The following is a 13,684-nucleotide window of genomic DNA, read 5'->3' on the forward strand; positions in this document are numbered from 1 at the left end:
TGGGTTGACTGCCTTGACTACTGTAAAAGTCATTTAAAATAAATTGCCTTCTATTACAATAGAATTAACCTATTTACATTTTAACTGAGTTCACCTGAGCAAACCATTAAAATCTTTGCAAGTGCAAAACCTTACATAAGCTGAAGGAATTCATCTTCTCAAACTAAGGAGCATTGTCTGACCTTATCATCCACAGATCTGTGGAAACTGAAACCTGGATGGGGAATTTGGTGAAAGGTCAAGGATGAACATTCAGCTATTTCACATAGTATATAGGTTAGAACAGCCTTAGTTAATGCTAAGAGTCTGTTTAAGAATTTCATATTTGTACTGGTATTTAATGTAAAGGAAAAAACTGAACACTTCACCATAATTACAGAAACCTTTGGAAGAACCTGTATCAGCTGTTATTTAAACATATTGTGTTAGGTTGCTTACACCTTTGAGAGATCCAGTTTTAACCCAAGCGATCATAAATATCACAAATCGGGAAATGACATTTAGACAAGACAATGGGCCCTAGCATTATCAAACCAGTGGGCTTGCCCACCTCACTAGTTTAGATTAAGTAGATACAGCACTGAGGATCTGCTTGGCTGAGTGCAGGATTTAAAGGCAGTTTAAAAGTACTGTATGTTAGGGCAGGGCTTGAGACATGATGGATTACTGAATGGGCCTGCTGGGAACAGGCCCAGGGACCCAAGGGGTCTGGGGGACTCGGCCTCTGTTTGAAATGACTAACATTTCTTAAGAAGTCATGTGACTCTAGAAAGACTCAAAATGACCACACAGAGATGCAAAGTGAACACAAGGACACAAAAACAGCAAAGAGACACAGAGATTAAGTAAAACATGATTCATTCTGTATGGGAATATTTGTTAAGGCTTTAAATATGTGAAACCCATGTGAGTAAATGTTTAATAGCATCAGACTATACAGCTAAAGAGACCTTGCTGGTAATGGTGAGAGCTGATTAGTATTAAAACATGTGCCAATGACAAGAACATCAACCAAAAACAGTTTTAAGGCTGACAGACATTCTCATTACTTTCATATGAATTTGATTTCTTACGACATTTAATCCAGGTTTATTAACTGTGTCGGAGAAGGGAATAATTCAAGTGATAAATACTTATTCAGATAATTAATCTATTTAGGACTATACTTTAATTCGCTTCTGCTGAGAGGACAGAGAAAAGATCTGAGGAGACATTTGAACATTTCTAGTGCCACAAGTATGAATGATTATAGTCTACTGCATCTCTATTACAAATGAAGCAACACTGAGCAGAATAAAACTTTGCAAAAGTTTAGTTCTGTGTACAGAAAACATGAAATTAATCATAGTGATTTTTCAAATTATTCAACAGTTGCAACTGAGCTAGAATCTGGTTTCTTCACTGATTTCATTCCTCGCTGAGCTGCAGAGTGAGAAACAAAATTACAATCTGGCTCTACATAAATAAAAAGTATCAGCTGCATGGGGGTCAAGACATGCAACGTCCAACAAAAAGAAAAGTGCTGCATGTCCGGGAGGAGGGAATGTCTAGAAGTAGGTGGAGCACAGATGTATGGCTTCTGTGAGAGGAGAAAAGAGCCTGGCTCTCGGTGTCATCCTAAATGTCGGAATCCATCTCAGCACACTGTTTGTCTGATATGTGTGTGGCTAGAGATTCAATGATGTCCAACAGCAGCAGCTGGCTGAGAGACCGCAGGTTAGGGAGCTTGGATACCTTTGGGAGGGGAGGAGAGCAAACAAATGTAAAAAGAAAAAAAAAAGGAAAGAAGGAGCAATAAATTAAGATGAAACAACAATGAGTTAAACAGAGGAACAAGCAGCATTTGAATGCTCATGCATGACAAATGAAGATAAACAGAAATAAGCTTAACAGAAACATTAACAACAGAGCTAACACTCCAGTGAAGTAGGATGAGAATTGAGTGCTGTCTCAGAACAACAAGTAATAATCAGAGTGACACAATGACCCTCATCGCTATGTGATAGGGTGCTTGTACAGCCGGCCAGACTGTAAACAGCCTCCTCTCTATGTAAAGGATGGAGAGTGATCCGCTAGAAGGCCGAAGATGTCAGCCTCCTGCTAAGAAGACAGGGCTACAGGGTTAGCTCAGCTGCATTGAGTGGGCAGCAAACCCCAAGGGCTCCCAATACAAGCCCACCCACCTTGATGAACTGGTGGACAATAATGTGCAGGCAGTGCTTCTTCATGTCCAGTGCCTGGGTCTTATCTGCTGCCTCCAGGATCTGAGATGGGAAAAATATTAGGGGACACGTGAGTGAAAAAATTATTCACTCCGCACAAAAAATTCTTCAAGTAAGGGAACGCATTGTGAAATTAGGTCACATCCCCCCACCCCCGTGTGAAAATATAAATACCTGCAAGACATTCTCCACTGTGACATTCATCTCCAGATTCTGCTTACAGTAAGCCTGCAGCCTGTTATTGGAAAATCCGTAGTAGTACGGTGCAGCAAACAGATAGCTGTTCATCCAGGGTCAGGGAAATTAGCAAAAAGGTCTCTCTCTGTGCAGTAATCCAATAAACCTCATTTAGTGTACAAAGCAAGATTCTGTTATTTTAACCACCTATGTATACACTTTAACCTTTGGACCGAGCTTTTATATACAACTCTTTGCAGGTGATAATGATACTTATAATAAAACAATTAAAAGTCACCCATTTTGTTCCCTGCTTTCCATCTTGTACAAGCAGCAAACACAAAGGCTTTAAGTTGAAGCCAACGCAGTGCAATAGGTCACAGTTCCAGTAATGGCCACTAGATGCTGTTCAGCAGTCACTCTCTAATGAGCCTCATCTTAGCCATGCCAAAGCATTACCTAACCTCAACCACTTCTAATTTTAAGAACTTAAGTATAAACATTACCAACTTTATACCTAAACATATTTGCCTCAAGGCTTATCTATAAAAATATTGTAGCAGGTGTTTAATCTTATGCCTAAACCCAAAGATCTGGTTTGACAGGCTAGCATTGGTGGTAATGGCAGCACAAAGTATTAGAAAAACTTCTTGAATGAATACAAAATCAATACTTTTTTACAGCCGTGTTTGAAATGGGAGAAAATATATCAAGGTATAAAACAAGTATGTTTTAAGCGTGTTTTCCTCATCACACACAATCATCATGGTTAAGACATTCTCATCACACCATGACTCCACCACAGCTCTTCTCTGTTGTTGTAATGAGTCTTTTCTGGTTCGAGGAATGGCGATATCGGGTAACTACATGGCCTAGTATTTGGAATCATATCATTAATGGAGATATTAACTTGACCGTCCTCAGGCATGAAGAAGTGGAACATTGTTTCAAAGACTTTTAATCTGGTGAATAAATATAAGAACTAGAGAAGGATACAGCGAATCTTCTGGAGGCATGTTGACGTCGCCATAGTAGATGTAACGCAGCATAGATTCAAAGGCCTGCTTACTTGGAACCATCTCACCAATCGAGATATTAACCTGACCATCCTCTGGCATGAAGGAGCGGAACATCGCCTCAAAATAGCTGGGATATAAAAGCATAAAGTGTTACTATTAAAATTGTCTCATTTAAACAAAGATGGAAACTGAAAATCAAATGTGAAAAAATACTTCGGGGTGAAATGGTAAAATCTGAAACACTACCTGGATCGGGCTGCCAGTATGGCTTTATGTGCGGGCCGTGGGTGTCCGTCTAGCAGCAGAATAATGTCACAGAACTCCAAGCCGCCTCCCTCCAGGTAAGCCTTCATGTCCTGCACCAGGGAGGTCCCGATGTCCACAGGCTGGTCTGAGTACACCCTGGGAGGAGGATGCTGCTTTCGCCGTACTATCTCCACTATGAGAGGGGTGGACAGGTGTTCAAATTCCTTCGTCATGATCACCTGGTTGAAGTGTGATTCCTTCACCACAAAATTAAGGCAATGTTCCTGGAGAAAAAAAAAATTGTTAGCATGACAGAATAAATGATGGCTTCTCTTTCCTCAGCATCTTTCTAACATGCCAACACAAAGATACAGAGCATAATTTTACTGACCTCTGTTGGTTCAAAGTAGAAAATGTCTTGTACTAAAGACATCTCAATGTCAACCAGTGGAGGTCAGTGAAAACCAAACTTTCAGCGTGTGTTTGTTTAGTTAATACAAGCATACTGTACCTTAAGCTGGTCCAGCTGTAGCTTGTTGGCATTTTCACAAACACTGAGAACGTTCTGCAGGTCCACGGATGCCTCAATGTACTGCACACACAACTGCTCCAGGCGTGAAAGCTTAAAACTAAGGGCCAGTTTATACACATCCATGATCAGGAGGACATCCTGGACATGACCTATGGAGACAGGTAAGGACAATCAATACTTCTTCTCTCTGTCTTTAGTGCTACTCAGATACCATTCAGACATGTGAAACATGAGAAAGCTACCTCTGCGGGGATACTGGATCTTGTCCGTATACAGGAACTGCATTAAGACTTCAAAAGGCTGGGCCTCTGCTTCCCTGATTGAAACCTCTAACAATGGCTGTGTACCCGACGGCCTGTTGCCTGATGGGATATCTCTCAGGCCTCCAACTGCCCCGTCATCGCTCTCCTCGCTGCTCTCCTGTTTAGTCTTCTGCACACAGAGACAGCAACTTAAGCATCACTTTGTGTTTCCAGCTCTACATAGCAATGACCTCTTACTGTTACAGTTGTTGTACAGCGCTCCCAAAGCAGCTACGTTGATTCTGCTTCTGGATACAAGCATGGTGATCCTTTATCTCATTAAAAACATGCACCAGATACTTCTTAAAAGATGATGCAACAGCTTTTTTGTAACAAAATCATAACTGAGTTTCTCAGAAACTGATGGCTCAATTCATTTTAAGCAAAAGCCAAAAACATTCAGATTAAGACTGTGAAGAACATCACTCTGTTCTAAACTGTAAGGAAATGTTGTCCGCATACTTTGTGTCAATAAATATTCACAGGTAGATCTTTCCTTAAAGCTACAATAAGTAACCTAAAGTAGTGCTAGCATGAAACTCCAAATCAAACCAACTGCTCTGCTCAGCACTCCCTCTCCCTGCTCCACTATGCTCTACTATGATCTGCGCCGCTCTGCCACACTCTGCCCAGCTCTACAGATATGTCATTATAAAATAACAAGTAATGAGAATACAACAAAACTTACTGATCAAGCAGAATTAACTGAAAATTTATGATTGGTTAGAGAGTCCAATCCCACTTAAAAACTTTTAGAAGCCAATATCTCTGCACTGCTGCCAGTGCTGTTCAATGAGTCTGGGCCACAGGAGGCTTCGACATCACCTCTCCACGTGTAGTTGAGTAAAATGAACTACAAACATCACTGTCTAATTCTTTTTATCAACACCGATAGTCTTCCCTTGTCACAGAGGCAACGAGGTGAACTTGCTGCATGGCTCTGACCTGCCGCTGCCTGTCCCGAGCCTGCAGAATTTTTTTCCGCAACCACCGACATCTTGCAGTCACAATGGCAATGTGCCCCATGACCCTCTCCTCCCTCTGTAAACAACACAAGGAGTCAGATGAAAAACCATGTTAGACAATGTGCATGTCACTTTGTAATTTTAATCAGCAGTTTAGAAGTGTAGTTCCAATACCACATGGAGCTATTAAAACCCACCTCACCCAGGATAAACTCCACATCACAGAACTGACGGTTCTCCCACAGTTTGCCGTAGTCCTCGTGAAGAGTACACTTTGGATAGCTTGAGAACTGCAAGAACAGTAGGTACTTATTACCTATTATTTGCTGAAATGATACCAAATATGCAGAGAATTTTTTTTTATATTACAGCAGTAAAAACACAAGACACTAACCTGGAATCTGTACATCTCCCCACTGCGCACATTGTTGTCCACAGTCCCTCCAAAGATGTACATGGCATCTTGAATCACAGCTGCGGCATGGAAAAGTCTCCCACTGGGCATCTGAGGAGACAGGGGCAAAGAAAGGTCTGTTTCTGTGTAATGATCGTAAAGCAATTGTGCCAAAGCTAATTGCTAATGAATATGTGAATATGCATATCGAGAATGGAACTAGTTCAATAATGAACAGCACTGATTCTGATGCCAATACAGAGGGAGTGAAATGTACAGGACAACAAGTACTTATTTTAAAGTTCAGCTTATTAACAAAACATATCTGCAACTACATCCAATCCCTTCCATTGATTATTGAAAAATGTAAGTGGCTGAATAAATAAATGTTCCTTGTAAACCCATTTGGTCCATACCTCACTATCTAGGCTGGGCTGGATCACCTCCCAGGTCTGAGAGTCCACATCGTAGCAGTGCAGCTCGTTGGGCAGAGTGTTGTCAGCAGCACCTCCAAATACATAGAGGTGTCGATCAAAGGCAACCATTGTGTGGCCATAACGTCTCTGGGGGGGTGGAGGGGAGCCCCGCAGTAAATGTTCTGTTGGGATGCGTGTCCAACTGATGAAACAAGAGGAATAATTAGCCCCATGTAACAGTGGCACAACCGAATGGATAAGTGAGGCCAGCGAAGAAAAGCTTTACTCACATGTGACCCTTGAACTCAAACTGGAAGAGGTTATTTGTGATCTTGGCTCCACTCTGACCAGAAAATACAAACATCTTATCCCTGCATACCGCCACAGGGAAGTTGCAGCAAGATGGAGGAATCTCACCACTCTGATCAATCTAAGGGACACAGTGGCAGAGACAAAGATATTAACATACACAAAGCATTTCTGGGCATTTTACTCTTATCATTAAATATCGAGATTAATTATACTAGCCTCTTCCCAACATGCATGTTCTCGATCCTGCAGACTAATGGTCCACATGTCATTCAGCCTACACACAGGGGAAAACATCTGTTAATATCATGTGCAAAGAGCAAAGTGTGGATGTCTCAGAAACAAAACAAATTAAACCCACCTGGCATTCCCATCATAGCCAGCAAAAGTCCACAATTTATCACTGTAGACTGTGGCTCCATGTGCAGATCTAGCCACGGGCAAGCTATAACACATAGGGAGGATAAACAAATAAATTCAGAGTTTGTTTCTGAAAAAGAAACACTTCAAATAACCAGCTCTATTCTGTCTTAAACAGATGATATAATAAACTATCCATAAAACACAACATAAACATCCTTAAAGAAAAGAAAAACACTACCTCCCCTCCACTTTCCATTCAGTCCACTGCCCTGTGGCAAACTTGTATTCAAAAAGGTCGTTTTTGTTTTTCAGGTTTGAGTTTGAGTAGATGTCTCCAGTGTAGCCCCCTGAAACACATTAAAGCCATAACTACAGCATCAAAAATAAAATGGCATTTCATTATGAGGACAATAAGCTTTAGAAAGTTACCAAAAACAAACATGCTGCTGCCATAGACCACAGCTGAATGATGATATCTGGGAGCAGGTGGAGTTCCAGTTGTGAATGCTCTGTAAATTACATTACAAACTGGTATTAAGTCACGTTTTGCAGTCTACATCTTATGGTTACCGGATTAGAGAGGATTTAATCTTACCGACACCATGAGCAGTCCTTCACATCAAAGCGGAGCAAGTCATTCAGCATGTTTTTCCTGTTGGATGACACAGATTTGTAACTTGGGGTATGTACCGGACAGTAAGCAAAACGAAAAAAATGCCTGCCATTGTTTAGCAGCACTCACCCATTGTCTCCCCCAAACACATATATGGCATCCCTGTATGCCACAACAGTGTGTTTGCTGCGCCTGGACAGAGTCACATGAAGTTCAGGGTGAATAAAAGAGACATTTAATTTAAATATCCAGGTCTGATGAAGCTGTTTCTTGTCATCAACATGTTACCTTGCACCAACAAACTCATCACATGGAGGAAGTCTTCTCCAACGATGAACAGTCTCAAACGGGCCAAAATTGAGCGTCAAATATTCCACACTGTCGGAACAACTGTGGTCGAAATCAACACTCGGGGCGACTTTAGTAGATTTACAGGACATTGTTGTCAATTTATCCAGCTGAATCACTTCTCAGGGCCACTCATCTGCAGAGACATCCACAGCTAACGCTATCGATAGTGTCAGTTCCCCAGCGTGATAGCTAAAGCTTCGGCCACAGAGAATTTATGCTGACATTGTCATTACCTGTGTCGATAAAACTCAAGTGCCCTTTATTTAAGTTAGAAGACTGTGGTCGGCGTAGGCGTTAGCTACTAGCCATGCTAAAGGCTAACATTAGCCGCATGGCTAGCCCTAACTAGCTAGCTAGCTCTGTGCAACTGCCAAGTTGCAAAACAAACAAAAGTTAACTACAGAGAAGAAACAGATAGCTAGGAACGTTACACTAAATCGCCTTAACAGGCTCAGCTATTCTGATGCTATGTACAATAACCTAATATGTTCATGCAAGTTCATAAGCCACAAACACTCAATTAGCAAAACATCCCTGCTGTCATTGAAGAGCACAGTTGCCCAGCCACACCCCCGTGACAGGGCTACCAATTATCTCACACTGGAAGAAGTTGAACTACAGCAAAACTACCCTATGGGGAAATCTACTTTGGTTAACTAAAGCTATTTAGTCCAAAGTGCTTTGAAGATCAAACTGACAATGCGGCCTACATGTGATACAAAATTATAACAAAATATAATACACAAACTCACATGCTAGCACAAAATGCCACTCAGTTGAGTGGCTGAGACCTGAGAACTAAACCTGTCCTAAATAAAATAATCCCTTCTGGACAAAACGGCAAGGAATCTTATATTTTTGATGTAAATAAATCTGGATTTTGTATTATCTGACTACAACAGTAAAAAAAAAACAGTAATCTTGCACCTTTTAAGCTGTTTGACCTACTTTTGCACTGGTCTAAAAATTGACCTGTTGTCTTACTCACTTCTAATATCTACCTTGTACAATCTTAACAACTGAAACTTGCACCATTTTAGCCAGTATGAAGGTTTGAACATTTGTCTAAATAATGGGCCTGTATTTATAGAGCAGAATCGCTTGTTTATTGAACACCTGAGCCTCTCAAACTCCTTATCCGCCAGGCAGTTCTTTTTGACACTGAAAATGGCCTTGTCACCGTTGAAAACTCACCTGCAGCCTGGTTAAATAAAAATTTAAAAAATCATTCTTTTCCTTTTATGGTGCAAAATTGTTTGTAGTTTCAGTAGTTAAATACACCAAAAAAATTGCAGAAAAGTAATTTAACTACTTGAATCACCATGCAAATATGAATGTATTTGAACTACCAGCAAATTATTGAAAAATGTAGTTAAACTACTAGTTTAATTATGTGTAGCTCACTACTCTCCAACACTGCAAAAAAGCCATAGGGGTCGTGTATACTGTATGTATATGAGTTTTAAAGGTTACAGATTTTATATATATTTATAAAATCAAATGTCATAAAGCTATTATTTAGTCTACAATACAGTGCCTTGCGAAAGTATTCGGCCCCCTTGAACTTTGCGACCTTTTGCCACATTTCAGGCTTCAAACATAAAGATATAAAACTGTAATTTTTTTGTGAAGAATCAACAACAAGTGGGACACAATCATGAAGTGGAACGAAATTTATTGGATATTTCAAACTTTTTTAACAAATAAAAAAACTGAAAAATTGGGCGTGCAAAATTATTCAACCCCCTTAAGTTAATACGTTGTAGCGCCACCTTTTGCTGCGATTACAGCTGTAAGTCACTTGGGGTATGTCTCTATCAGTTTTGCACATCGAGAGACTGAAATTTTTGCCCATGCCTCCTTGCAAAACAGCTCGAGCTCAGTGAGGTTGGATGGAGAGCGTTTGTGAACAGCAGTTGTCAGTTCTTTCCACAGATTCTCGATTGGATTCAGATCTGGACTTTGACTTGGCCATTCTAACACCTAGATATGTTTATTTGTGAACCATTCCATTGTAGATTTTGCTTTATGTCTTGGATCATTGTCTTGTTGGAAGACAAATCTCCATCCCAGTCTCAGGTCTTTTGCAGACTCCATCAGGTTTCCTTCCAGAATAGTCCTGTATTTGGCTCCATCCATCTTCCCATCAATTTTAACCATCTTCCCTGTCCCTGCTGAAGAAAAGCAGGCCCAAACCATGATGCTGCCACCACCATGTTTGACAATGGGGATGGTGTGTTCAGGGTGATGAGCTGTGTTGCTTTTACGCCAAACATAACATTTTGCATTGTTGCCAAAAAGTTCGATTTTGGTTTCATCTGACCAGAGCACCTTCTTCCACATGTTTGGTGTGTCTCCCAGGTGGCTTGTGGCAAACTTTAAACGACACTTTTTATGGATATCTTTAAGAAATGGCTTTCTTCTTGCCACTCTTCCATAAAGGCCAGATTTGTGCAGTATACGACTGATTGTTGTCCTATGGACAGAGTCTCCCACCTCAGCTGTAGATCTCTGCAGTTCATCCAGAGTGATCATGGGCCTCTTGGCTGCATCTCTGATCAGTCTTCTCCTTGTATGAGCTGAAAGTTTAGAGGGACGGCCAGGTCTTGGTAGATTTGCAGTGGTCTGATACTCCTTCCATTTCAATATTATCGCTTGCACAGTGCTCCTTGGGATGTTTAAAGCTTGGGAAATCTTTTTGTATCCAAATCCGGCTTTAAACTTCTCCACAACAGTATCTCGGACCTGCCTGGTGTGTTCCTTGTTCTTCATGATGCTCTCTGCGCTTTAAACGGACCTCTGAGACTATCACAGTGCAGGTGCATTTATACGGAGACTTGATTACACACAGGTGGATTCTATTTATCATCATTAGTCATTTAGGTCAACATTGGATCATTCAGAGATCCTCACTGAACTTCTGGAGAGAGTTTGCTGCACTGAAAGTAAAGGGGCTGAATAATTTTGCACGCCCAATTATTCAGTTTTTTATTTGTTAAAAAAGTTTGAAATATCCAATAAATTTCGTTCCACTTCATGATTGTGTCCCACTTGTTGTTGATTCTTCACAAAAAATTACAGTTTTATATCTTTATGTTTGAAGCCTGAAATGTGGCAAAAGGTCGCAAAGTTCAAGGGGGCCGAATACTTTCGCAAGGCACTGTATGTCATCAAATCAGCAGTAATGAGTGTTGATAAAGGCCTCATGAATTTCTGTCAGTAAGCCAGCACATTAGATAAACCTGAGCTTTATTAAACCTGTAGGTTCTTCACAATACATAACTCTTGGTCAACTGCTCTGCAGCTCAATATAAACTGGGAGACATTTTGCACAACCTGACACCTCAGGTGTCATTACTATTATTGGCTCAATAATATAACTGCTCTGTAAAGCATTAGTAAATGACTTAACCATTAACAAAAGTAACCATAAAAATAACAGTATATTCTAAAATACAGCGAATAATCAACTCTTCTCTGCAGCCATAGTTTTTCTTGTTCCTATTGACAGACATTTTGACTTGTCACAGTTAGAACAGCAGAGGTTTAACAAATAACATGATCAATGTCTGCATGCAATTATGTGTTCTAAATCCAAAGTCCTGGTGCAGTACATGCTGGCTTACTGGCATACTTAAATCAAACAAAGTAACCCTCAGGAATATGCACATTTTTCTTTTATGACGCTTGATGTGGAGCTCGAAAACATCCACCCTCTTCTACAAGTCAGACTATTGTGCAGTGTGTGGGTGTGTAGCACCTACTGAGCCTTGATTAACTTTGGTCTGTCCCACAGAACTTTACACTTGATTCTACATCAAGTGTCACGTATTGAATGTTGGCTGCCTGATCCTGTATTTGTGTTCAAATTCTGTAAGGAAGAATAGAAAGTGCTCATAAACAAAGGTGACCTTAACCCCCTGACAGTAATGGTAGGTAGAGAGTTGTTTTGATATGGGGTGGAAGGACTAATGGTTATTGTTAAATGGAAAAAAATAATGAAAGAAAGAAATGGAACAGTTTGTTAATATTATTATATAATCAGGAATACTCATCCCTCTTTGAAATGTTTGTGCTTTATTTTTACAACAGTAAATTACAGTAGATGTAATTAGAATTTTCTAACACTGCTCAACAGAAACAAATACTTGAAAGGGTCACCAGTGATCTGCTGACCCCCTTTGCCACTTTGGTGTATTATCTTCATCCCTAACTAAATTTAGCAGGACAATACTATTAACATTGTTCATTCTCAGTGGCCACTGCCAGCGCTATGTTACTTACTCAAGATCTAAAGGTTATCTTGGTCTATAATTTCTGCATTTCCACCAGAGTTTTTTTTTAAACTTGTACAAACAAGTTGGACTGTCGTGTACATTCATACACAGTAAATCAAAATCAATCTTGCTGCATATTGTACATACAGTAATAAGTATGAAACAAACTGTTACAGATAGGCACGAAGCTGTGATGTATATAATATGTAATACATGCAGTATTACATGTAATTTTCACTTTATTTTGAGAATAAACATAAGATTATTTATTGCTCTGAGTGATCAGGAATTGTATGGAGGACAAAATCAACAAATTAGAGATGAATTAATCAATAAATGAATACAATAATATATACAAAACAATATAAACAAAACATTAAATGCACAGAAATACATAAATAAGTATATAGGTCAAGGGACACAAATAAAGTATTAAATGAGTGTTACAATACAGGAAAAACAACAGTTGTTTCAAAGTAATTCCTGTTATACTTGCAGGCTGTGATTATGATATTGTACATTCACATGTACTGTAGGCGCTGTTAGTTATTTTCATAGTACCTGTCTGGACAGGGTTTGCCTTACTTGTCTAGACAGCTTTACCTGGCTGACAGTGATATACTTACAGCAAAGTACCTACTTATCAACCAGCCAAAAGAGCTGGCAAAGGTGAATGCTATTAGGCTTGACACTGTGATATCAGGGGAAAAAGTATAATTGGCTGGAATAGTAAAGATTTTGTATCATATACTGTAGCATAAAACTCAACATATATGCTATAAAAAACACAAAAATATAAGTGAATATTTTTCTTCTTGATTGCATAGTGCTGCTATCACTTTTTCATTTATTTAAATATGATTTCTGTCCTTTTCCATAACAGATATTTTCACATGTCACTGCAGAGAAAGCATAAATAACAATGGTGATGGCTACATTTGATTTACATGTCTCCAGTTCTAGGACTAAGGAACAGAGTGAATGTTCAGGACAAAGGATGATCAGGATGATCACCAGACACTGTACATAAATGGAGAAAGTGTGGAGACAGTTGCTAGTTTTAGGTTCTTTGGCACCCACAGCTCACAGGATCTCATATGGGCAATTACAGTAATACAAACCTATTGGTTAAGAAGGCACAACAGTGACTCTACTTCTTGGGGACTCTCAGGAGAGTCAATCTGTCACGACACCTACCGGTAACACTGCTGCATTCAAACCATCCTGACACATGGGATCCTGGTGTGGTGTGGTGTGGGAAGAGTACTGCAACTGACAAAAAGGCTCTACAACACCCAAAACATCACTAACACACATCTGTCCACCCTGGAAGACATCTACACCTCCCTGAGGAAGGCAACCAGCATCTTAAAAGGCTCGTCCCAACTTCTGCCCTCAGGGAAATGATACAGGTCCATCAGAGTATGCACACAAGACTGATAAACAGCTTCTTCCCTAGAGCCATCACCATGCTGAATGCTGCATTAAAATCACATTC

General features: G+C 40.0%; 1 protein-coding gene across 4 annotated transcripts; it reads right to left on the reverse strand.

Annotated features, from left to right (window-relative positions):
* Positions 1 to 488: 488 nt before the first annotated feature.
* Positions 489 to 8,494, reverse strand: lztr1 (leucine zipper like post translational regulator 1). 4 transcript variants are annotated; one of them, XM_020594552.1, is made up of 20 exons: positions 8,143 to 8,493; positions 7,847 to 8,042; positions 7,688 to 7,750; positions 7,541 to 7,597; positions 7,375 to 7,454; positions 7,184 to 7,292; positions 6,944 to 7,027; positions 6,802 to 6,859; positions 6,564 to 6,703; positions 6,274 to 6,475; positions 5,858 to 5,968; positions 5,661 to 5,753; positions 5,444 to 5,539; positions 4,439 to 4,628; positions 4,176 to 4,345; positions 3,665 to 3,948; positions 3,396 to 3,545; positions 2,397 to 2,502; positions 2,184 to 2,264; positions 491 to 1,734 (listed from the first exon to the last, which is right to left on the reverse strand). In XM_020594552.1, the coding sequence occupies exons 2-20, from the start codon at positions 7,996 to 7,998 to the stop codon at positions 1,618 to 1,620; spliced, it is 2,343 nt and encodes a 780-aa protein (XP_020450208.1). In that variant the 5' UTR covers positions 7,999 to 8,042; positions 8,143 to 8,493; the 3' UTR covers positions 491 to 1,617. The 4 variants fall into 4 exon arrangements, with proteins under 4 accessions (XP_020450211.1, XP_020450210.1, XP_020450208.1 ...); XM_020594553.1 differs by having other exon boundaries at positions 7,847 to 8,060; XM_020594555.1 differs by having other exon boundaries at positions 489 to 1,734; positions 4,439 to 4,625; positions 7,847 to 8,494.
* Positions 8,495 to 13,684: the final 5,190 nt, after the last annotated feature.

This window comes from Monopterus albus, unplaced genomic scaffold (genome assembly GCF_001952655.1).
Source record: "Monopterus albus unplaced genomic scaffold, M_albus_1.0 scaffold23.1, whole genome shotgun sequence".
In the NCBI taxonomy this organism is placed as follows: domain Eukaryota; kingdom Metazoa; phylum Chordata; class Actinopteri; order Synbranchiformes; family Synbranchidae; genus Monopterus; species Monopterus albus.

Coding starts and splice junctions, on each gene's coding strand:
- lztr1 (XM_020594554.1), bottom strand. CDS start 7,998: ATGTCCTGTAAATCTACTAAAGTCGCCCCGAGTGTTGATTTCGACCAC. Junction 6,704..6,801: donor AACATGCATGTTGGGAAGAG/GCTAGTATAATT, acceptor TGTGTCCCTTAG/ATTGATCAGAGTGGTGAGAT. Junction 4,629..5,443: donor CTCGGGACAGGCAGCGGCAG/GTCAGAGCCATG, acceptor CTCTGTGTGCAG/AAGACTAAACAGGAGAGCAG.